The sequence below is a fragment of the Salmo salar genome, chromosome 05, assembly GCF_965601325.2.
Source record: "Salmo salar chromosome 05, fSalSal1, whole genome shotgun sequence".
NCBI classification, from domain to species: Eukaryota; Metazoa; Chordata; class Actinopteri; order Salmoniformes; family Salmonidae; genus Salmo; species Salmo salar.
In genome coordinates, this window is record NC_138295.1 from 65,615,968 (window position 1) to 65,641,092 (window position 25,125).

Consider the following 25,125-nt stretch of genomic DNA (forward strand, 5'->3'; position numbering starts at 1 on the left):
TTCACTGGTCTTGTGATGTTGTGCTTTGTTGCAGCGTAACATAACACTATCTAAGAACTGTGAGGAATACCTTAATTTGTCCTCAAATGTAACTATTATATTTTTGTTGGGGGTGTAGTGATTTGAAAAGGCAAATAGGATGGATACTAATGAACACAAATAGGTTTCCCTTTTATAGGAACAATAACAACAACATACATTGGTTATTGATTATTTTAAGTCCCACTATGATTTATCATCACAATCCATTGAGTCCTCTGGTAAAATAACATGGAGCTTTCATTGTGTGTAAAATATGTGGTGTTTGCTCATGCAACAGTAATTGTGTTCATATCATCTGGCTGTTGGTCACACTAAATAACTCTGTGTATATAACGTGGGCTTCAGTGGGGTGATATTTTGATGTAATCTGGCCCCGGTTTGCAAATGAGAATTCCAGTTGCACAATGCACGCCACTGGAGTGTTTTCACTCACTGTAGGCGGTACACACTACGACAGCAAGTGTGCTCAGTGTTCTGGGCTATTATGATCACAACAATGGAAATCAAACATTATGTTTTTCTGGAAGCCACTTTAGATGCTATGTGTGATTATGATTAGACTCAATGCATACCCTCATCTACAGTCTTGGAGAACAGACACAAAGCTCGGAACAGATTCTTTTGTGTTGTGGTCCATAGGATAAACTTTCGCTCTCAAGTCTTGACAATTGGCCAAGAAACATTTATGTTTGAGCAAAACAAACAGAACCATTGTGTATTTTTCCCTTACCAATACCCATAGCTCATCTGACATTATGAGTTCACACTCCTCTAACCACCGTCTATCTAAGATAAACAGGCCACATGTGTGGGTTTGGACTTTGCACATAAGCTATGTACCGGTGGCTATTCATAGGAGCTAAGTGCATGTCCTAAGCTTACTCCATCATTATATAATAAGGAATTTAAATCATATTTGGTCCTTTGCAGCTAAATACAAAGTGATCAGGGCCAATTGAGAATCATACGGGACCAATAATAGTCTCATAATTGTTCTTAGATATAAAGAAATGATGTACATTATTACAGTTTGAATTGCAATGTAATGTTTGAATTGTAATGCATAAAGACACATAGTTATCCATATATTTCATTTCAACGTTCATTGTTCCCGCCCTGGATGCCTCCAATTTTGACCAAAGGAACATGTACTGTGGACATTTACTGTGGTTGCTGAAAATGGACATTGAACACAAAACAAGACAGCTTATATGGATTCCTGTAAGACAACGTGTATGAAAATAAGAAAGGGTACAATAACAGTAGCCTGTTTTTATATATTCTAAATATAATATTTAAAAAAACAGTTCCCAGAATATACAATTTAACGAAGTGCTATTTTCATTCTCACATGCACTTAGCCTATCAACTGATAAACACCACTTGTGAAACCAGGTATGGGTGATATGCTGGTGGTGTGTCTAAGCTTTAGGAGCCATGACTAACTTCTAAAGGTGATCATAGCCCATACCACAATGTAAACACATACAATCTCTGTACGCAGAGAGCAGCATAGGTTTGTGGCTGCAGGAGAAGCAAGTTTTAGGATAGTCTGGATGGCTGTTCAGACAGATCCCTGATGACTACACTAACTAATTACTCTATGAATCCATTGTCTGTAAAAAAAGATACATCACAACAAAATGTAACATTACCTACATAACCAAGTTATCATTGAGACAACAGTCAACAGGTAGATAAAAACAAAACCTGTCAAATGAGTCAATTTGCAGGTACTCAGTCCCCCTGTCTGAAATTACATTCATTGAGTTTTTCCAATTTGGAATAGACCTCCTTCTACACCAATAGGCAAGAAGGGTGGCGTGTAAATTCATCTGTGGGTAATATACTCCTTTGCGTCTTCAGAGGGAAGCAAAACTTCACAAACTCTCGGCAGACAAGGCTGAGGTTGTTAAAACACCTGCAATCTAATTTCACTCTGTTGAACTTGAAGCATGTGTTGCCAGAATACAAGATAGGAGTACCAGTGACAATTTGTGGACAACATTTACATTTATCGCCGCGCCATGGGAAAAAGCGTGAAGACGTAACCAAGGTAACAATACTATCTGATTGAGACATTACATTCTCAGAACCATAGTAGTCTATTCTGGCAATAATTGAATATAATATAAAATAATATAAATAATATAATATTACAGGGGAAATCTGCATTTCAAACAATAACAATCCACCTATCCCGCCACTGTTTTGGTAAATAGCTGAGGAATGGGGCTGGAGAAATAAAATTCATAGACAGAGCTATGGATGAAATAAATGGTCTGACCATATAAAAATGACTTTTGAGGCTATACAGTGTTTGTTTAAAAAACATGTGGTAAACAAGCTTATATTTCGGGTTATGATAGGGTAAGGCAGTTGAACTAAGCTCATGAGGCATTTATGAGTTATTTTTCAATAATCGATAGGTAGAGATCGTTCATTTAAAAGTAACAAACATTTTATGTAGCAATCGCAGATTGCTCATTTAAACTGCTTATCCTTAATAAATACAAATAATAAATAATATGAGTTTGATTAAACATAATTCTCAGCATATTAATAGCATAGGTATAATTGTATATATTATCACAAAAACTAGATATCATACATGAAGAAAATTAAATAATGCTTAGAAATAAAATACAAGCCAATTTGCCTACCACTCTCATTTGCTTTGACAGCTCGAAAACCCCGCCCATCTGACGTCATTTTCCGCTCCCCTTTCTTTCCAAAGATTTTTATAACCAAACCAAGATAAACCACAGCCTGTCGTTTCCAATAGGAACAAATGAGTCATAGTGGGCAGAACAAGCAAGGAGGTGGGCAGAGCCAAGCACAACCTAGCGAGATCCTATTTTCCTGTGCTAGCATACGTCTGCATATTTCCGTTAGGGAACTCCTACTGTATGAAGTGCGCGTGTGCAATAACTCAATTCGCCTTTGCACTCCTTATAAGCAAAACGATTTTTAAAAACTTTTACAAAGGGAAAAGTCTACAAAACTTGTTCCACTCTGTTCAAAACAGATTCTAGTTTTGGGAACAGAAAACTGTATTGAGATCAAATGTTTAATCGATGAGAAAATGAGCAGAATTTCGGCCAAAATCCATCTCCTTCCATCTTCTCCCAATGCTGGCCGCTGGGCTTCCTCTCACTACCAGATTTGGTAGTCAGTGGAAACGCCAAGCGAATGCTTCACATTTATACATCCGGTGAAATATCTGTCTCATTGTTCTATCTGTGTTTCTTCCTCTCTCTCGACTTCGGCAGTTTTGCTCGCTGCGTAGCTTCGAAAGGGTTCGATTTAGCTTCAAATCTCGATCTGCACCTCCGCTTTGATGGCATTTTTTCTTTCCTATAGTGCCCCCGCCACTCTTTGAAAATTCCACCTAAAAGGAAAAAACGATCCACCCCAAATATTGGGTTTTATTCTCACGTAAGTACCTTCTCGCTACCTAGCTTGCTTGCTAACTGGCTAGGTAAGTGGCTAACGTTAACTGTTTAAGGAGGGAAATTAGCTAGCGTTAGCCGCAGCTAGCTACGTTAGCTAGTTAGGTAATGCACGAACTAGCTAACGACTGACTGTCATTATTGTCGTCATTCATCAAAGTTATTTAGCTAGCTATTTTAGTTTATTATATATTATCATAGTTAGCTAGCTAACTGTGCTAGCTAGATAATTAACATTAGCTACGATTAATTTGAAAACGTTATCGGGGTGTTTCTAGCTAACTAGCGAATCCTTAGACGCCATATAACTAGCACTCGCAATCTTATTTACAGCCATTTATCACACAGGGTTAGCTAATGTTCGCCTGCTGAGTTGGCATGTAATGTAAGTTAGCTGGCTAGCTATGGACGGTTTGTTTTGACATTTTAGTGCTGTTACTTTGAAAACCACAGTGGTAGAATCAATAGCTATTTAGTTGAGGTTGGAACTTAGTTAACAACATTTAGTATATTCGACTATATAAGGTACAACGTGGCACTTGCATTCATTCATAATTGAGAAATGATTTAGGATTATGAAAACCATAACAACCTAAAAAATAAAAATAAATCACACCTGTTATAGCTATGAAAACCACCAGTCCCTAACAATCAATGAACCTATGTCTTGCTTTCCCATTCAATATTTAATTTGATCTCATCTAATCCTTAGAGCCAGCTTTGCCTCTTTTTCCTCTTGACTCAACTGTATCTTGTCTTCTGTGCAGGTGTACAATTACTACCCAGAGGGCTTAGGGGCGGCTCTCCGCCGAGAGCCGTTCGACTTCAACGCCGAGCCACCTTGGGATCCTAGCTGATAGTGGGGGAGCTCCATCTCCTAACTCGTCCATGTGAGTAGACATCAGGTCGCGTAGGAGGAGTAATGATCTCGGTTCAGTTTAGCCTCTTAGATCATAATAATTATAAAACACTATGGACAGGGGGACCTTGATCCTAGATCAGCACTCCTACTCTGAGACGCTTTGTGAATATGGGTCCAAGTCACGCTGACACCATAATAACCCAAACATGTCCTTGTGGTGACTGTTGAAATAACAATAGCATAGTGTTGTGCTGTGCTACTTTTATCTGATGCTCTCTGTCCCTGTTTTTACTGGTGACTGGTTAGATCCAGTAACAGAGAGGAGGGGCCACTCGGCTATGAGTCATAGTTGTAACACAATGTTTCCCGTCTTCACCTGTAACCTAAATATTCTGATTTCTTTGTGTATGTCATGTTGTAAGCCTACTGTTAGATTTGTGATATGCTTTTATTTCCTCCCAAGTCTTTACCCCAATGAAGTTGGTGGTCTGTGGAGTTAAGCATTTTTCAAAGTTGCACAAACTAATTGTGCATTAACCAAAAAGAGAGCATCATTTGTGTCCTTTGATCATTTGTGTTAATTGTAGTGGGTGTTGTCAGTGTTTTCAGACTGCTGAGATGTTCTGTTCTTAGAGCCATTCCAGCTTGCTATCATGAAGCTGTCTCTGTGTTTTTGAACTGCCAATACGAGGCTCCCAGCCACAGAACAGAGACAGGTATACACAGCACCCTTATGATCACAATAGTCCAACCTGGCTGTGCGACACTGCACCCCTCTGATCACAGACAGTGTTCTGGTCCAGTCCAGCCGTCAGACATTGCAGTCTGTGAGGCTAACCAACCAGACATTGTGTCACTGCACACACCCAGGCCCACAGACCCAGGCCCACAATGCTCTACTGACTGACGTATTATGTAACATTATCGAATGCAGAGATCTGACATCCCATGCCGCTGGTATTGTACGCAGATAATGCCATCAAAAGAAACCTTTATGGGTCACTGCCAGTGGGATTAATCCTAATTGTCGGGAGTAATTGATGGTAAGGTAAACAAACTCCATGCCCCAGAGATCTTGTTTTCACAGTGGCTGTCCAGACACCCAGGGCTTCCCATACGCAGCCCCATAACGTGATTTCCACCTCGACCTCTGATTGGCTGCCCTCACAACTATCTTGGTTCACAGCCGGTTCACAAACCATCCTAAAGGCTTAACTGGTCAAACTAAGTGTAACATGCAGAGAAAAGTAGACCAACTGCTTTTGCCTTTTTCTGTAAAATAATTCCCTTTTTCTTCCCCCTGTTTTTGTAATGATTAGATGGAACTCATTTTCCCCATCCACTTCAATAGTTAGGGCTATATTTCACACTGCCTCTCTTCCTGTGTTTTCCAGTTTGCTGCATACTATCAAGGACCCCAGGGGCTCAGAGAGAGACCACTTCACCCAGGGGCTCAGAGAGAGACCACTTCACCCAGGGGCTCAGAGAGAGACCACTTCACCCAGAGGATCAGAGAGAGACCACTTCACCCAGAGGATCAGAGAGAGACCACTTCACCCAGGGGCTCAGAGAGAGACCACTTCACCCAGAGGATCAGAGAGAGACCACTTCACACAGAGGATCAGAGAGAGACCACTTCACCCAGGCATAATTCTTTATGACTGGCAGATTAGCAGACAACAGTTGAGATGAAGGGACTAGCTGACGAACCAAACTACTCCGTCGCCCTGCTGGATGGAGCCACGGCCCTCAGCGATGTGGTTGAGAATCACATTTATGAACAAACACTGGTAAGTACTGTGAAGAGACATTCTCTGTACATTAAAATACTTGCACATTTTGAAGTCTTGCTACTTTATAGCGTATCGAAGTTGTGCCCTTGGAAATGAGATTAGTTGATTGCCTAATCCAGAAATAGATTGATAAATTCTAGCAATCACCACATAAATAAATTGATTGAGGATGTGACAAGTACAATGCTGCTGTGTAAAACTGTGTGCCAGTCTCGTCCCACTTGGTTGAAGTGGCAAGTTAATGAGTCTTTAATGCTGACCACATTCTATATGCTTTCATTTCACACCAGTGGAAAAATGAGGTTGCGGATCGCTCTTATGTAATTGTGTGTTGGATGAGAGACAGTAAGAATAATCAGTCATTGTGTACTTGACAGATTCAGGTGAATGACATCATAGCATGCGCGCCAGTAAACCTGTCGTGTCATGTTTTTTCTCCCTCTCAGGCTGAGAAGAATGCGTTCTTCGTGGCAGACTTGGGGGTCCTTATGAGGCAACATGTTCGCTGGCGAACCCACATGCCCCAGATGCGTCCCTTCTACGCTGTCCAAGCCAACAGCAGCCTGGCTGTCATTGAGATCCTAGCTGCTCTCGGCACTGGCTTCATCTGCACCAGCAAGGTGCCTGCAGTGCTCTCTCCCACTACTGTCATAACACTGCAATAGCATAACAGACCTGTCCAGATCAAATTGCATTTTAGTGTAGACTAACATACTGGTCTTTTTCCATGGCTTTAGGATGTGTTTTTCAGTTAAATACGTTTTTATAGATTCTTGGCTTACATCAGTTGCAGCTTCTCACAGCTCTGATTACTATTATTTTGTTGGGCCAATTACTGCTTTATAACTGCTTCATAAGTCGATTGGCCTCTACTCACAGAAAATAGGAAGGAGCGCCATCTAGTGGAGAAATGTCTCGCTGCCACAGTGCATTGCTCCTTCACAACTTACAGCTGTAATATCAACGTTGTTGTTTTTGTGTCTTTTCAGTATGAGTTGGAGCTTGTGCAGGGCTATGGCGTTCCCTCTGAAGACATTATCTACAGCGGTGTGTGTAAGCAGCTCTCCCAGATCAAGTACGCCGCTAAGAACGGCATCGACTTCCTGGTGTGTGACAACGAGGCCGAACTACGCAAGATCGCTCGCTGCCATCCCCGTGCCAAGTAGGTGTCCATGTAACTGTTATTAAACCGTTATTTTAAAAGTCTATATTTCATACTCTCTACAATACAACTACAATGGCTATAGATATGAAATACCTGAAAACGATCATCTCCCTCCATCTCTGCTCAGACTGCTGCTGCAGGTGGCCACAGAGGCTTCCAGCGAGGGTGATGAAATGGGCATGGCGTTTGGCTCCAAGCTGAAGGACTGCAGACACCTGCTGGAGAGCGCCAAAGAGCAGGGCCTGCAGGTGGTGGGGGTCAGGTGAGTCCTCCTGCAACGCCACCCTTCCTCTCTAGTCAGAGTTCATTATTATATTCTAGGTTTTTCTCTTTTTTTATTCTCTTTTAATTAAGTGCTAATAAATTAAACTGTATGCAAACAACAGAATTGTATGCCTGTCAGTCCAGTACTATTTTCACCCTGAGGAGAAAATGTTTTACTGTATCATCGGGGATTGACCATTGGACAATTCAGCAGTATTTTTTTTGTTTGCCTGAAGAATATGGTCACTTGAAAATAGTTGTTTACACCCAAATTGCTGTAACTTGTCGGTCACGTAACAATAGGGAGGAAGTAGAGAGATCTGTTTTACGAGCCTGTTACATTGGACGTATAACTTTCGTAGAGTGTGAGACACTCCTATTGTAAGCGTGCCGGCTCCCCAAGAGGTTTGCGCTGCTCGAGCTGAACTACGTTCTGGTTCTATTTTCAAGATTTCAACGTGCAGCTCACAGCCGAGATCAATAGGACATAGTGGCTAGCGCTCTGCGCTCTGACCACACGTCAAGCTTCCAGTTAAGCAGGTCAGAATCTCCACTGTAGCCCCTACGCTTGGCTACTGGAATTCAGTTTTTTATTTTTATCACCTGCCTAATGAAGCTGCTCGGCTGCTGTAAATTGGCCGTCTTTCACTTAAACAATGGAGATGAACCAGACAATCAGTTTTAGGTTTACTGGAGTTTTTAGCAGTTATGTTGTTTAACTTTTTTTTCTCACTTTGGGTGACCTCAGCAGGCTCAACTTGCCCAACTGCTCAGTTTACGTTCCTCAGTCAATCCCTGATTATATGGTATTCTCATGATGTCATCATTATCCCCATGATTCAGGTTCCACATTCCCAGCTCCTGTGACGACCCTCAGGCCTACAGCCATGCAGTGTCTGACGCTCGCTGTGTCTTTGACATGGGGGTGAGTTAGCTAGTGCTTACGTTATGGGACTTTGAATGTGCATAATATGTGAAGGAGACAGCCAGAAATATGAACCACCCTGCTGTTATATTTAGTTTTGGAGTTGACTTTTTGAAATGTTGTTTTCAGGAGGATATTGGCTTCAGTATGACACTCCTGGATATTGGAGGTGGATTCAATGGCTCAGAGACTCAGCTGAAACAGGTCACTATTGTATAATAGTTAGCTCGTTACATAATACTGATTTAGATGGATTACTCAGTCAGTCAAGGGTCACAAACCACTTCACCCTCTTTCTGACGTCAGGCCTGTACTAGTAATGTATTTTTCAAAGGAAAGCCTTCACACAGCTTACCTTTGAATTTGAACAAGCACTCTCTATAGAATGCCTGTTAGGCTGAAGGTGCTGACTGTTTTTTCCCCTCTGGTAACAGATTAACAGTGCAGTCAGGCCGTTGTTGGACCTGTACTTCCCTGCATCGTCTGGCGTCTCCATCATGGCAGAGCCTGGCAGTTACTACGTGTCCTCCTCCTTCACCCTGGCTGTCAACATCATCGCTAAGGAAGTAGGCGCCCGGGATCTTCATGGCAATCACGGTCAGTGGCAGTACCTTCTCAATACCTAGCATATGAAGTCAAATGCATTTCCGTGGTGGGCTGGTCAAAATCAGTGCTATAGTAAACGTGGTTCAGCAGACCTAGATGCTCCAGTAGACCAGCACACACCTTTTCTACTATTGTGTCTCATGACTCTTGTCTGCCATACCTCTTTACAGATGAACCATCTCCCAACGATGAGCCAGAGTTCCTGTACTACATGAATGATGGTGTGTACGGCTCGTTCACTAGCAAGCTAGCAGACAATGTGATTCCAGCCCCGGCTCTGCCCAAGGTGAGTTTTGGCTTCAGGGCTTAGTAAACTGCATGTAAATGACTAGTGAAATGCATGAAATGACAACGATTCTGCATTTTTGTGATTTTTGCATCACCAAGCAAAGTTAAGTTTAATTCAATTTCCTATCTCAAGCACCCTGGAGTCAATATTAGGCTGCATCCCAAATGGAAACCCTATTCCCTATTTATTCATAACCATGGCCCATAAGTCTCTCTAAATGACTCTGTGTCACTGGATGTTCCAGAGCGGTGTGTCCGAGGATCCGGTGTTTGCCAGCAGTCTGTGGGGTCCGTCGGGTGATGAGCTGGACCAGGTGGTGGATCAGTGTCTGCTGCCAGAGCTCAGTGTGGGAGACTGGCTGATCTTCAACAACGCTGGGGCCTATAGCCTGGGCCCTCCGTCCACTTTCACAGAATCACCCAGACCCCCCGTCTACTACACCATCTCTACTGGAGACTGGTAAGAGACAGACGAATGTCAGGCTGGCACTGTCACTGTTTGAAATGGGGAGCTGTTGAGGATTTGATTTGATTTATTGTTTGAGGTGAGTTTCCCCCATTTAATGTATGTAAAGTGCTTTCACCATCTGGAAAAGTGTTACTAATATTTATTTGGGACCTACCGATTTTTATTTTAACAGTTGTGTGCTGCCATTGACTTTTTGCTGCTGTTTTTTTCTATATTGTTTTGGTAGAATTCTTTTCAACAAGCTTTGTTTTTTGTTGTTGACAGGTTTGAGATGCAGGACGCTGGTATCACCCAGGACATCAGCATGAAGAACTTCTCTCTGGTCCCCTACTTCCTCCACTCCAGCCAATCAGACGAAGCCCTGTCGGTCCCAGCTTAGGCTAGCTGAACCAATCCCATGTCTCTGCTGTGCTGACCTCACCTGGTCAACATTCCAATGGGAGGAAAAGACTGAATGGTGCTTGCTGGCTAAAAGCTTTTTATTATTCATTTCATAAGGAATTGAGCTTGGGGGGGGGGTGTGACAAGCCCTATACAGGATGTTGTTGGATCTCTCAAGGAGGTGTTCCTTCCTTTCCACATTCAGTAAAATAGTATGCAACAAAATGGATGAGTCTGTAGGGATGGAACTCCCACCTGTGTGGGTATCCCATGCGGTTACAGTTTACATACAGTAAATACATACAATGGAATTTAAAAGTTAATATTTGAAACATGTATTATATTGCCTATGTCTCCTTTTGCCAGTCTTGTAAATTCAATTGTCTACCTACTCAAAGTGGAGCAGTTAACAAAACCTGATGTTTTAAAGCCATTTTTGGATGCTTTGCTAAAACATATTTATGTTTATTTATGCTTTTGTTGGTTGTTTTTTTTGTGCTATGAATATCTGATCCCCTGGCACTTATGATCAGTCAGTATTTAAAAGGTGGCATACAGTAGCCAATGATGCATCCCAAATGGCACCCTATTCCCTATTTAGTGCAATACTTTTGACCAGATCCCTATCTAGGGAGTAGTGTCATTTGGGATGCATATAACAGTACAGTGCCTCAGATGAAGGGGAACTCTATTTGACTCAAGCAATATGAGTACAGAATATCATTCACCAAACATCTCGTTGATAGGGAGCTTGTGCTCACACTCTAAATATAGACCGTCTTGAGACTATTATCATAATGCAACATTGATGTTTCATTTGTTTTTTAAATCCCTCTTCCTTACATGTCTCTGTGGAAAGAATTGTCCAACATCTGTGAATTGGTCTCCAGTTTTGTCTAAAGTAAATTAATATAAAAGCTCTCTGAATCATAATGTGTATATGTTGTTGTTCTTGCTGGTAAAATGTGGAATTTTCACCCACTGCTTATTCACAGCGTTGTTATACCGGCAACATGAGCCACTATACGCAAACATACTCAGCGGACAGTTTATTAGGTACACCCATCTAGTACTGGGTCGGACCCCTTTTGCCTCTGGAACAGCCTGAATTCTTTGGGGCATGGAAACATTGATCAATTGGTATCAAAATATGTTATTGGTCACATACACATTTAGCAGATGTTATTGCGGGTTTAGCGAAATGCTTGTGTTCCTAGCTCCAACAGTGTAGTAGTATCTAACAATGCACACATGTAAAAGAATGGAATGAAGAAATATGTAAATATTAGATCGAGCAATGTTGGAGTGGCATTGACTAAAATACGGTAGAATAGAATACAGTATATGAGATAAGTAAAGCGGTATGTAAACATTAAAGTGACTAGTGTTCTGTTATTAAAGTGGCAGCAGCCTCTAAGGTGTAGGGTTGCGTAACCGGGTGGAAGCCGGCTAGTGATGGCTATTTCACAGTCTGATAGCCTTGAGATAGAAGCTGTTTTTCAGTCTCTCGGTCCCAGCTTATATGCACCTGTACTGACTTCGCCTTCATGATGATAGCGGGGTGAACAGGCTGTGGCTCAGGTGGTTGATGTTATTGATGATCTTTTTGGCCTTCCTGTGACATCGGGTGCTGTAGGTGTCCTGGAGGGCAGGTAGTTTACCCTCGGTAATACGTTGTGCTGACTGCATCTCCCTCTGGAAAGCCCTGCGGTTGCGGGCGTAGCAATTGCCGTACCAGGAGGTGATACAGCCCAACAGGACGCTCTCAATTGTGCATCTGTAAAAGTTTGTGAGGGTTTTAGGGGCAAGCCAAATTTCTTCTGCCTCCTGATGTTGAAGAGGTGCTGTTGCGCCTTCTTCACCACTGTCTGTGGGTGGACCATTTCAGATCGTCAGTGATGAGTACGCCTGGGAACTTGAAGCTTTACACCTTCTCCACTGCGGTCCCGTCGGTGTGGAGAGGGGCGTGCTCCCTCTGCTGTTTCCTGAAGTCCATGATCAGCTCCTTGGTTTTGATGACGTGAGAGGTTATTTTCCTGGCACCACTCTCCCAGGGCCCTCACCTCCTCCCTTTAGGCTGTCTTATCATTGTTGGTAATCAGGCCTACTAATGTTGTCATCTGCAAACTTTATTGAGTTGGAGGCGTGCGTGGCCACACAGTCATTGGTGAACAGGGAGTACAGGAGGGGGCTGAGCACGCAACCTTGTGGGGCCCTTGTGTTGAGGATCAGCGAAGTGGAGGTGTTGTTTTCTACCTTCACCACCTGGGGGCGGCCGGTCAGGAAGTCCAGGACCCAGTTGCAAAGGGAGGGGTTCAGACCCAGGGCCCCGAGCTTAATTATGAGCTTGGAGTGTACTATGGTGTTGAATGCTGAGCTATACTCACTGAACAGCATTCTTACATAGGTATTCCTCTTGTGCAGATGGGATAGTGAAGTGCGATGGCGATTGCATCGTCTGTGGATCTATTGGGGCGGTAAGAAAATTAAAGTGGGTCTTGGTGTAAGGTAGAAGTGATATGATCCTTAACTAGCCTCTCAAAGCACTTCATGGAACAATGGTGGACATCTTGAAGCAAGTGGGGACAGCAGAAAGGGATAGGGAGAGATTGAATATGTCTGTAAACACTCCAGTCAGCTGGTCTGCACATGCGCTGAGGACGTGGCTAGGGATGCCGTCTGGGCCTGCAGCCTTGCGAGGGTTAACACGCTTAAATGTCTTACGTCGGCCACGGATTAGGAAGACCCACAGTCCTTGGTAGCGGATCGCGTCGGTGGCAGTATGTTATCCTCAAAGCGGGCGAAGAAGGTGTTTAGCTTGTCCGGAAGCAAGGTCAAGAGACCTAACGTGTGCCAGGAAAACATTCTCCACACCATTCCGCCACCATCCTGCACCATTGACACAGAGCCATAGACTCGTGATGCTTACTCGAAATCCTGACTGCCATCAGGATGACGCAACAGGAACCGGGATTCGTCAGACCAGGCAAAGTTTTTCAACTCCTCAATCGTCCAGTGTTGGTGATTGCATGCCCAGTGGAGCCTCTTCTTCTTGTTTTTAGCTGATAGGAGTGGAACCCGGTGTGGTCATCTGCTGCAATAGCCCATTCGTGACAAGGACCGACGAGTTGTGCGTTCCGAGATGCATCCTGCACACCTCTGTTGTACGCTGTTATTTGCCTGTTTATGGCCCACTTTTTAGCTTGCACGATTCTTGCCATTCTCCTTCGACCTTTCATCAACGAGCAGTTTTCGCCCACAGGACTTCAGCTGACAGGATGTTTTTTGTTTGTCGCACCATTCTTGGTAAACCTTAGACACTGTCGTACATGAAAAGGCTAGGAGGCCAGTTGTTTCTTAGATACTATAACCGGTGCGTCTGGCACCGACGATCATAACACGCTCAAAGTCGCTTAGGTCACTCGTTTTGCCCTATCTAACGCTCAATTGAACAGTAACTGGATGCCTGTCTGCCTGCTTTATACAGCAGGCCACATGAATCAGTCTCTGTAAGAGCAAACCAATTTCGGGAAATGTGCTGGTGTACCCAATAAACTGTCCACTGAGTGTATATTCTAATAGAACAGGATGTGTTGTCTATTTTTGACTGAGGATAACAATGTTGAGTAAATGGTTGTATGTTTACACTACACAGAAAGTGAATGCCTCTCAATGGAAGGAAACTCCGGTGAACTCTCACCTACTATTCAACACCGCCTTGAACTGACACAGATACGTGCCCAGATAGAGGAGTATACTACAAAGCAGGATCAATGAGCTTTGGGCAGCTAACTTTAATAAACAACCAGAAATAACAGTTGATTTTCTGGTTCATTAAGAATGCTAAACATAGATACACTTTATATACAAAAGTATGTGGACACCCCTTCAAATGAGTGGATTTGGCTATTTCAGCCACACCTGTTTCTGACAGGTGTATAAAATGGAGCACACAGTTATGCAATCTCCATAGACAAACATTGGCAGTAAAATGGCCTTACTGAAGAGCTCAGTGACTTTCAGTGTGGCACAGTCATAGGATGTCACCTTTCCAACAAGTCACTTCATCAAATTTCTGCCCTGCTAGAGCTGCCCCGATCAACTGGAAGTGCTGTTAATGTGAAGTGGAAACGTTTAGGAGCAACAGCGGTTCAGTAGCGAAGTGGTAGGCCACACAAGCTCACAGAACAGGACTGCCGAGTGCTGAAGCGTGTAGCGAGTAAAAAAACGTACCTGTCCTCGGTTGCAGCACTCCCTATCGAGATCCAAACTGCCTCTGGAAGCAACATTAGCACAATAGCTGTTTGTTGGGAGCTTCATGAAATGGGTTTCCATGGCCGAGCAGCCTCACACAAACGTAAGATCACCATGCGCAATGCCAAGCGTCGGCTGGAGTGGTGTAAAGCTCGCTGCCATTGTACTCGAGCAGTAGAAATGCGTTCTCTGGAGTGATGAATCACGCTTCACCATCTGGCATTATAATGGACGAATCTAGGTTTGGCAGATGCCAGGAGAACGCAACCTGGCCCAATGCATAGTGCCAACTGTAAAGTTTTGTGGAGGAGGAATAATGGTCTGAGGCTGTTTTTCATGGTTCAGGCTAGGCCCCTTAGTTCCAGTGAAGGGAAATCTTAGCGCTACAGCATACACTGACATTCTAGACGATTCTGTGCTTCCAACTTTGTGGCAACAGTTCGGAGAAGGCCCTTTCCTGTTTCAGAATGACAATGCCCCCGTGCACAAAGCGAGGTCCATACTGAAATAGTTTGTCGAGATCGTTGTGGAAGTACTGGACTGGCCTGCACAGAGCCCTGACTTCAACCTCATCAAACATTTTTGGGATGAATTGGAACGCCGACTGCGAGCCAGGCCTAATTGCCCAACATCATTGTCCGACCTCACTAGTGCTCGTGGCTGAATAAAAGCAAGTCCCCGCAGCAATGTTCCAACATCTAGTGCATTGCTATTCAACTCTTACTCTATGAGGTCCGCAGCCTGCTGGTTTTCTGTTTTACCTAATAATTAATCGCACACACCTGATGTCTCAGGTCTAAATCAGTTCCTGATTAGAGGGGAACAATGACAAGAAACCAGTGGAAGTGGCTGCGAGGTCGAGATTTGAGGGATCTATTGGAAAGTCTTCCCAGAAGAGTGGAAGCTGTTTTAGCAGCAAAGGGGAGACCAACTCCATATTAATGCCCATGATTTTAGAATGAGATGTTCGACAAGCAGGTGTCCACATTCTTTTGGTCATGTAGTGTATGTGTTATTGGTTGTTGAGTCAATTAGACCATGCCCATTTCAAGTTTATTTTTCTAGCTGGCTAACTCCTTTATCTTGCTTTGTAGTATACCCCTCAGTTCAGTAACGCAACACATATCCTCTCACAGTGTGGTGCCAGGACAACAACCTCGCCCTCAACGTGAGCAAGACAAAGGAGATGATCATGGACTACAGGAAAAGGAGGGCCGAACGCCCCTATTCACATTGACGGGCTGTAGTGGAGCGAGTCGAGAGTTTCAAGTTCCTTGGTGTCCACATCACCAACAAACTATCATGGTCCAAACACACCAAGAAAGTCATGAAGAGGGCATGACAATGCCCTTTCCCTCTGAGGAGACTGAAAAGATTTGGCATGGGTCCCCAGAACCTCAAAAGGTTCTACAGCTGCACCATCGAGAGCATCTTGACCATTTGCTTCACCACCTGGTATGGCAACTGCTTGGCATCCGACTGTAAGGCGCTGCATTGTGTACAGCCCAGTACATCACTGGGGCCAAGCGTCTTGCCATCCAGGACCTATATACTAGGCGTGTCAGAGGAAGGGCCAAAAAATTGTCAAAAACTCCAGTCACCCAAGTCATAGACTGTTCTCTCTGCTACCGCACGGCAAGATGTACCGGAGTGCCAAGTCTAGGTCCAAAAGGCTCTTTAACAGCTTCTACCCCCAAGCCATAAGACTGCTGAACAATTTAAAAAATGGCCCCCCGGACTATTTACATTGAACCCCCCCCCCCCACACACACCTTTGTTTTTACACTGCTGCTACTTGCTGTTTATTATCTATGCAGTCACTTTACCTCTACCTACATGTACAAATTACCTCGACTAACCTGTAACCCCGCACATTGACTCGGTACCGGTACCCCCTGTATATAGCCTCATTTATTATTATTTTATTGTGTTACTTTATAATTTTTTTACTTTATTTAGTGAATATTTTCTTAACTATTTATTGAACTGCATTGTTGGTTAAGGGCTTGTAAGTAAGCATTTCAAAGTAAGGTCTACACCTGTTGTATTTGGCAGATGTGACAAATAACATTTGATTTGAATTCAACACAAATACAACAAACTAGTAAAGTTTTACACATTTTATTTCACCTGTAACAAAACAATGAAAATGTATATAATTTAGTCAAGTTAAATATACAAACTTTTCTCTAACATTCTTTCTTTGGCCAAACAATTCTCATGAATATTAAATATACAGTGTATTGAACACATTCACTTGGTAGAAAAACAATTAATGTACAAGATCTAATAGTTAAGCATAGTTTTGCTATCCATAATGGTAATTTACTTATTTGGTAGGCTCAGAGACTCAGAAAGAGTCTATTTAAGGCTCTAGTTGTTCACAGATTTGACTTCTACATTTCTGTACTTTGTTCCACACTTTGGAGGTTGCCACAGAAAGAGCAGACAGTTGCCACCACTACAACCACATGCAAAGAGGTTGATCTTGTCTTGTCAGTAGTTTAAAGCACAGTTGTAAACAATAATATTTGTATAATCTTCAACAAGTAAGAGTTGATCAAACTTAATGTAAATGAGTAAAACCCTGCTATCATTCATCACACATTAAACTGCCAATAACAACGTAATCTCAAGTGGACCTGAATGAAATATGAAACTGTAAGTCAAGAAACTTTAAACATGTCGAACAACTTTAGTTTTTTAAAAATTCAACATGTAATTAATTGCATTGATGTGCATTGAAGTCTTCAGTGAGCAGTATCACAGTGAATGAGTTCCTTCCCATCTAATGAAGAAACAGCTTATTCTACAGTGTCTTTAAGGTGGTGAGGGTAAGTAACAACATCTCCACCCTGCTGATCCTCAACACTGGGTCCCCACAAGGGTGCGTTCTCAGCCCTCCTGTACTCCCTGTTCACCCACGACTGTGTAGCCATGCACGCCTCCAACTCAATCATCAAGTGTGCAGACGACACTACAGTGGTAGGCTTGATCACCAACAACGACGAGACGGCCTACAGGGAGGAGGTGAGGGCCCTCGGAGTGTGGTGTCAGGAAAATAACCTCGCACTCAATGTCAACAAAACAAAGGAGATGATCGTGGACTTCAGGAAACAGCAGAGGGAGCAGCCCCCTATCTACATTGACGGGACAGTAGTGGAGAGTTTTAAGTTCCTCGGCGTACACATCACGGACAAACTGAAATGGTCCACTCACACAGGCAGCATGGTGAAGAAGGCGCAGCAGCGCCTCTTCAACCTCAGGAGGCTGAAGAAATTTGGCTTGTCACCAAAAACACTCACAAACTTTTACAGATGCACAATCGAGAGCATCATGTCGGGCTGTATCACCACCTGGTACGGCAGCTGCTCCGCCCATAACCGGAAGGCTCTCCAGAGGGTAGTGAGGTCTGCACAACGCATCACCGGGTGAAAACTACCTGCCCTCCAGGACACCTACACCACTTGATGTCACAGGAAGGCCAAAAAGATCATCAAGTACAACAACCACCCAAGCCACTGCCTGTTCACCCCGCTATCATCCAGAAGGCGAGGTCAGTACAGGTGCATCAAAGCTGGGACCGAGAGACTGAAAAACAGCTTCTATCTCAAGGCCATCAGACTGTTAAACAGCCATCACTAACATTGAGTGGCTGCTGCCAACATACTGACTCAACTCCAGCCACTTTAATAATGGAAAAATTGATGTAATCAATTTATCACTAGCCACTTTATATAATGTTTACATACCCTACATTACTCATCCCATATGTATATACTGTATGCTATACCATCTACTGCATATTGATGTAATTAAATGTATCACTAGCCACTTTAAACAATGCCACTTTATATAATGTTCTCTTACCCTACATTACTCATCTCATATGTATATACTGTACTCTATAACATCTACTGCATCTTGCCATCTTGATGTAATGTATCACTAGCCACTTTAAACAATGCCGCTTTATGTTTCATACCCTACGTTACTAATCTCATATGTATATACTGTACTCTTACCATCTACTGCATCTTGCCGTTCGGCCATCACTCATTTATATATTTTTATGTACATATTCGTATTCATTCCTTTACACTTGTGTGTACAAGGTAGTTGTTGTGGAATTGTTAGGTTATATTACTTGTTAGCTATTACTGCATGGTCAGAACTAGAAGCACAAGCATTTCTCTACACTTGCATTAACATCTGCTAACCATGTGTATGTGACAAATACATTTGATTTGAAGAGTTTATTCAGGGTAGAGGATGAAGGAACGGTGCCGAAAACACTGCATGTGTAACATCACCGCTGTGACAGACTCCCATCTGCCAACAGGGCACCTTCTTGGTGGCCAGGTGTCGACGGGTGTGCTTGGCCAGGTGGTCGCTACGCATGAAGCGGCTGTGGCACATGGGGCAGGCGAAACGCTTCTCTCCCGTGTGGGTTCTACGGTGGCGTGATAGCTCATCGGATCGGGCGAAGCGTCTCTCACAGCCTTCCCACCTGCATTTGAAAGGTTTCTCACCTGAACAGAACACATAGAGGAAAGACTAGTGTTACAGCAGGACACACACACAGTCAGCCATACAGGCTAAGAGGGTGATTACCTGATCTTGTTATTACGGCATGTAAGGTGGTCTTTGAACGTTGTGGCTTTAGTGCAATTACAGCACTAATAAGGTAGCAAGAGGAAGCCAAAGAAAAGAACACTAACTTAAAAAAAAACGGAGATAAGCTATGTTGTTATTCCTACAATATGTAATACTTGTGTTACTTGTAAACAAAAAGGCCACTACCTGAATTTGTAACATTTAAACCAGACTCCCCACCAGCCCTGTCTTACCTGTGTGAGTCCTCATGTGAGCCTTGAGGTGGGAGCTCTTAAAGTAGGTCTTGCCACAGTCCTCGTGGGGGCAGATATGGCTGCGGACTCTGGACACCTCAGCGGGCTGCAGGCTGCTCCGCTGGACCACTGAGGTGAAGCCTGGCGCTGGGGCGATGGCTGGCAGCTTGGTGCCACCAGATGTCAGCACTGACGGCTGGATCCCGACAACTGGCCGGGGAACCAAGAAGATGATAGGGCCCTTTGTCACCTGGTCGCCCATGAAGAAGACTGAAGGAGGACCAACTGCTGCTGACTGTTGTTGGTGACTGGTTGCCGCCACCATGGTGGTGGTAGCCATTGAAATATGACTGTTCGTTGCAATTGGCACAGCAGGTAGTATCTGGCAATAAACCGGAACAGGAGAAACCCTACAGTTGACAGGGGACACCGATGTAGGTTGGTGGAATTTACCAACAGAGGCTGGCAGAGTCACAGTAACCGGAGCCTGGATGGCAGCCGGTTCAGCAGAGGAGTCAAGGGGTGTCATGTTCCCTTTGGAGTCCCTGCCAGATAGCCTATCTGCCAGGGGGTTGTTGATGCTGTCTGGGCTTGGCTGGGGCTGGGGAGGCAGGGGTTGGGTTAGTCTGTGCTCCAGGGGGGCGGCTGGACAGATGCTCCAGCTGCAGTGCTGTGCGTCTGCAGTGTGACGGATCACACTGGTGGCCTGTGATCGGGGCTGGCTGACCATCTGTGGCTGTGTCAAGCCCTGCTGTGCTGGCTGTGGGTTATGGCTCTGGCACCAGGAGGTCTGTACTGTCTCTGGAGCAGGATGACTGTGAATGGCCTCAAAGTTTGGCGGGCTGTATGGCGGGGTCATACACTGAGACGGAGGGGGGAAAAAACCTGAAGTGGTTACAAAACGATATCATCTCTACATTGTGTGAGGTGATATTTATTACATTTCACTTAGTATGGAGGATTATCACAGTGAATGTATGTGACAGAACTTGAGAGAACACACACAAGTATAGCAGGAAATTTACCAGAGACTCACGGACCTCAGCCGGGTCAAGTGAGAGACGAGAGTCATCCTCTGAGAAGTCAGAGGAAGGGGTCAGAGGTCGGAACTGTCTATGCTTGAAGCTCCTGGACGTCCTGGCTTTCCAGTGGGTGTTCATGAACATAAGAGCCTCCACCGCCTCCATGTCTCCCACGGCCATAGGGGGACACTGGGACTCTTCATGGTTCTGACTGCCAGGAAAGTACAGCTCATCAACTTCCATGGTGTCACTCTGTTAACAGATAAAGGAATATACACTGAGTGTACAAAACATTAAGAACACCTGCTCTTTCCATGATATTGACTGACCAGGTGAATCCAAGTGAAAGCTATGATCTCTTATTAATGTCACTTGTTAAATCCACTTCAATCAGTGTAGATGAAGGGGAGGATACAGGTTAAAGAAGGACATTTAAGCCTTGAGACAATTGAGACATGGATTGTTTATATGTGCCATTCAGAGGGTAAGTGGGCAAGACAAAATATTTCAGTGCCTTTAAACGGGGTATGGTAGTAGGTGCCAGGCACACTAGTTTGTGTCAAGAAATGCAACGCTGCTGGGTTTTTCACGCTCAACAGTTTCCAGTGTGTATTAAGAATGGTCCACCACCCAATGGACATCCAGCCAACTTGACACAATTGTGGGAAGCATTGGAGGCAACATGGGCCAGCATCCCTGATACAGGGCTATTGAGGCCCAGTGCGCTACTTTTGGGGGGGAAAAGGGAGGGGGAAAAGTATTTGATCCCCTGCTGATTTTGTACATTTGCCCACTGACAAAGAAATGATCAGTCTATAATTTTAATGGTAGGTTCATTTGAACAGTGAGAGACAGAATAACAACAAAAAAATCCAGAAAAACACATGTCAAAAATGTTATAAAATGATTTGCATTTTAATGAGGAAATAAGTATTTGACCCCTCTGCAAAACATGACTTAGTACTTGGTGGCAAAACCCTTGTTGGCAATCACCGGAAGGGGAAAAAAGGGGGAAAATCTTGGGTGAGAACCTCCTTATCTCAGCCAGGGCATTGAAAATGGGTCGTGGATGGGTATTCCAGCATGACAATGACCCAAAACACACGGCCAAGGCAACAAAGGAGTGGCTCAAGAAGAAGCACATTAAGGCCCTGGAGTGGCCTAGCCAGTCTCCAGACCTTAATCCCATATAAAATCTGTGGAGGGAGCTGAAGGTTCGAGTTGCCAAACGTCAGCCTCGAAACCTTAATGACTTGGAGAAGACAAAATCCCTCCTGAGATGTGTGCAAACCTGGTGGCCCACTACAAGAAACGTCTGACCTCTGTGATTGCCAACAAGGGTTTTGCCACCAAGTATTAAGTCATGTTTTGCAGAGGGGTCAAATACTTATTTCCCTCATTAAAATGCAAATCATTTTATAACATTTTTGACATGCGTTTTTCTGGATTTTTTTGTTGTTATTCTGTCTCTCACTGTTCAAATAAACCTACCATTAAAATTATAGACTGATCATTTCTTTTTAGGTGGGCAAACGTACAAAATCAGCAGGGATCAAATACTTTTTCCCCCCACTGTACCTAGTCCCTGTGATCCATAATTATCCTTTCTCCAAAGACATACAAGCTCATTAGACATTAGTTGAAAGGTGATATTACAAATATCAAAAGTTTAAAGTGAAATATGAAATGATTTTTGTCAATTACTTTTCCGTCCATAAAGAAGCAAAGAAAATGATGATTGGAACAACTGTCATTATTCTTCAGCTGGTTAATAAACACAATGCTCATACTGTACCAGTATCTTTTCTCTATACACTTCAGTAAATCTTTAGATACCTAACATAATTGATTTACTTGTCCACCAATACTAACAGAACATGTAAATCAGGGATTGTCAACTGGCCTATTTGTAGGCTTATGGATCATGGTAAAATTTCTAAATTTGGTTGTGCATCAGCAGTTTTTCTCTTGATATGTCAGTCACTGACAGTCACTCAATTAGCAATGTCAGCTAACAATTTTTTGAGTGGTAAGTTAGTCTAGCCAACTATCTAAACATAGTAATCATGGCCGAATACCAACTGGGTACAGAGGGCACGTACCCAGGGGCCCTAACCTCCAGGGGGCCCCCATTGATTTTGTTAGTCACTGTCACTCAGATATAATATAAACATAGCATTAGTCATTGCAAACTGTGTAGAATTGCAGGAAATTCACTTTCAAACTGCTAAAATGTCTCTCCACTCCATGGCAAAATGAGTAGAACTGCATGAAATTTGTTAGAAAATGTCAACATTTTCTCTCTGCCCTATGAGAACTGTGTAGAATTGCAGAAAACTTGCTTTAAAACTGCAACATTTACTCTATGTTTTTATTTAACTAGGCAAGTTAGTTAAAAACAAATTGTTATTTTACAATGACCGCTGGGCCAATTGTGCGCCACCCTATGGGACTCCCGATCACGGCTAGTTGTGATACAGCCCAGGATCGAACCAGGGTCTGGAGTGACGCCTCTAGCACTGAGATAGACCGCTGTGCCACTCAGGAGCCCCTATGTGCAATGGCAAAATGTATAGAATTGCAATAAATGAACTTTAAAACAAAAAAAATGTATCTCTGCTGTCAAGTAAACAAGTAAAATGTTTTGCTCGCTTAGGGCCCCGAAAAAGCTAGGGCCAGCCCTGGCTAATGGTATAATACATTTACTATAGTTAAGAGAGTTCAGTCATTTAACTGCATAAATGGATTGATTGCTCAAATCAGTTGACTGCATGTGTGGGTATGGATGTGGGTACGCAGACCCGCCAACCACTGCGGCCCCTCATGAGGAGTTCAGAATTTGTGTCTCCCCCATCAAAGTTCAGAATTTTGTGAACTGTGAGTGATCGGCAAGTGTTTCCCAGCACTTTGGCCTTTTACACAGTTACCCAGCAGATGCACAGGGCGTGCTGCTTATACAAACAGTCCCATGCCCCCTCCCACAGGCTATGTAGAGAGATGCGATGGGACTCAAATCTACTGTCCTTCAAATTCAACTAAATCTCAACATCCACTTATTATGTCCGGACCTCTGGCAGTCTCTATGGGTGTGCCACAGGGTTCAATTCTCCGGCCGACTCTCTTCTCTGTATACATCAATGATGTTGCTCTTGCTGCTGGTGATTCTCTGATCCACCTCTACACAGACGACACCATTCTGTATACGTATGGCCCCTCTTTGGACACTGTGTTAACTAACCTCCAGACGAGCTTCAATGCCTTACAACTCTCCTTCCGTGGCCTCCAACTGCTTTTAAACGCAAGTAAAACTAAATGCATGCTATTCAATCGATCACTGCCCGCACCTGCTCGCCCGTCCAGCATCACTACTCTGGACGGCTCTGACTTAGAATACGTGGACAACTACAAATACCTGGGTGTCTGGTTAGACTGTAAACTCTCCTTCCAGACTCATTAAGCATCTCCAATCCAAAATTAAATCTAGAATTGGCTTCCTATATCGCAATAAAGCATCCTTCACTCATGCTGCCAAACATACCCTCGTAAAACTGACCATCCTACCGATCCTCGACTTCGGTGATGTCATCTATAAAATAGCCTCCAACACTCTCCTCAACAAATTGGATGCAGTCTATCACAGTGCCATCCGTTTTGTCACCAAAGCCCCATATACTACCCACCATTGCGACCTGTACGCTCTCGTTGGTTAGCCCTCGCTTTATACTCACCGCCAAACCCACTGGCTACAGGTTATCTACAAGTCTCTGCTAGGTAAAGCCCCGCCATATCTCAGCTCACTGGTCACCATAGCAGCACCCACTCGTAGCCCCCAAAGCCAATTCCTCCTTTGGTCATCTTTCCTTCCAGTTCTCTGCTGCCAATGACTGGAACGAACTGCAAAAATCTCTGAAGCTGGACACTCATATCTCCCTCACTAGCTTTAAGCACCAGCTGTCAGAGCAGATCACAGATCACGGCACCTGTACATAGCCCATCTGTAAACAACCCATCTATCTACCTACCTCATCCCCATACTTTAGTTATTTATTTATCTTGTTCCTTTGCACCCCAGTATCCCTACTTGCACATTAATCTTCTGCACATCTACCATTCCAGTGTTTAATTGCTGTATTGTAATTACTTCGCCACCATAGCCTATTTATTGCCTTAACTTACCTCATTTGCACTCACTGTATATAGACGTTTTGTTTTCTTTTGTTCTACGTATTATTGACTGTATGTTTTGTATATTCCATGTGTAACTCTGTGTTGTTGTGTGTCGAATTGCTATGCTTTATCTTGGCCAGGTCGCAGTTGCAAATGAGAACTTGTTCTCAACTAGCCTACCTGGTTAAATAAAGGTGAAATAAAGAAATAAAATACATTACTAAACAGATATCAAAAAGTTCTGTTTACATTCTAAACGTATTTCAAAGAGATAGATGCACTTTTTTTTAAAGAAAATTTCATCATCCAACATCACCCTAACGTTAGTGGTTTCCTAAATACTTCAGTGAGAATTAGGATTGTAGCTACTTACATTGTTGTGGTGCTCGACAAAGGACGACATACATTTTCTCATATTCGAAGACAATGTATCGAATGTAACTTCACTGTGTTAATGAAGTGATGTGACAGTCGGACTTGTGGTAAATGTTACAATATATGTTTCTCTTTTCCCTTTTCTAGTTCCATTCAGCCATAATTTCAAATACAGTGGATACAGAGGGGCCGGTCTCTACGTTGAGCCAA

At 43.5% G+C, this 25,125-nt stretch overlaps 2 protein-coding genes across 3 annotated transcripts; one reads left to right on the forward strand and one right to left on the reverse strand.

Annotated features, from left to right (window-relative positions):
- The first annotated feature begins 1,889 nt into the window (after positions 1-1,889).
- Positions 1,890-11,180, forward strand: LOC106605528 (antizyme inhibitor 1). Of its 2 annotated transcripts, none has more exons than XM_045718582.2 (12): positions 1,890-2,098; positions 4,262-4,384; positions 5,751-6,146; positions 6,596-6,769; positions 7,139-7,311; positions 7,442-7,576; positions 8,422-8,503; positions 8,633-8,707; positions 8,938-9,100; positions 9,280-9,395; positions 9,643-9,857; positions 10,131-11,180. In XM_045718582.2, the coding sequence occupies exons 3-12, from the start codon at positions 6,045-6,047 to the stop codon at positions 10,243-10,245; spliced, it is 1,350 nt and encodes a 449-aa protein (XP_045574538.1). In that variant the 5' UTR covers positions 1,890-2,098; positions 4,262-4,384; positions 5,751-6,044; the 3' UTR covers positions 10,246-11,180. The 2 variants fall into 2 exon arrangements, with proteins under 2 accessions (XP_045574538.1, XP_045574537.1); XM_045718581.2 differs by lacking the exon at positions 1,890-2,098 and adding an exon at positions 3,173-3,480.
- A 5,426-nt stretch (positions 11,181-16,606) lies between these two features.
- On the reverse strand, positions 16,607-25,098 carry LOC106605529 (Krueppel-like factor 10). The gene is made up of 4 exons (XM_014201274.3): positions 24,914-25,098; positions 20,377-20,625; positions 19,352-20,213; positions 16,607-19,033 (listed from the first exon to the last, which is right to left on the reverse strand). The coding sequence occupies exons 1-4, from the start codon at positions 24,953-24,955 to the stop codon at positions 18,762-18,764; spliced, it is 1,425 nt and encodes a 474-aa protein (XP_014056749.2). The 5' UTR covers positions 24,956-25,098; the 3' UTR covers positions 16,607-18,761.
- Between the last annotated feature and the right edge of the window lie 27 nt (positions 25,099-25,125).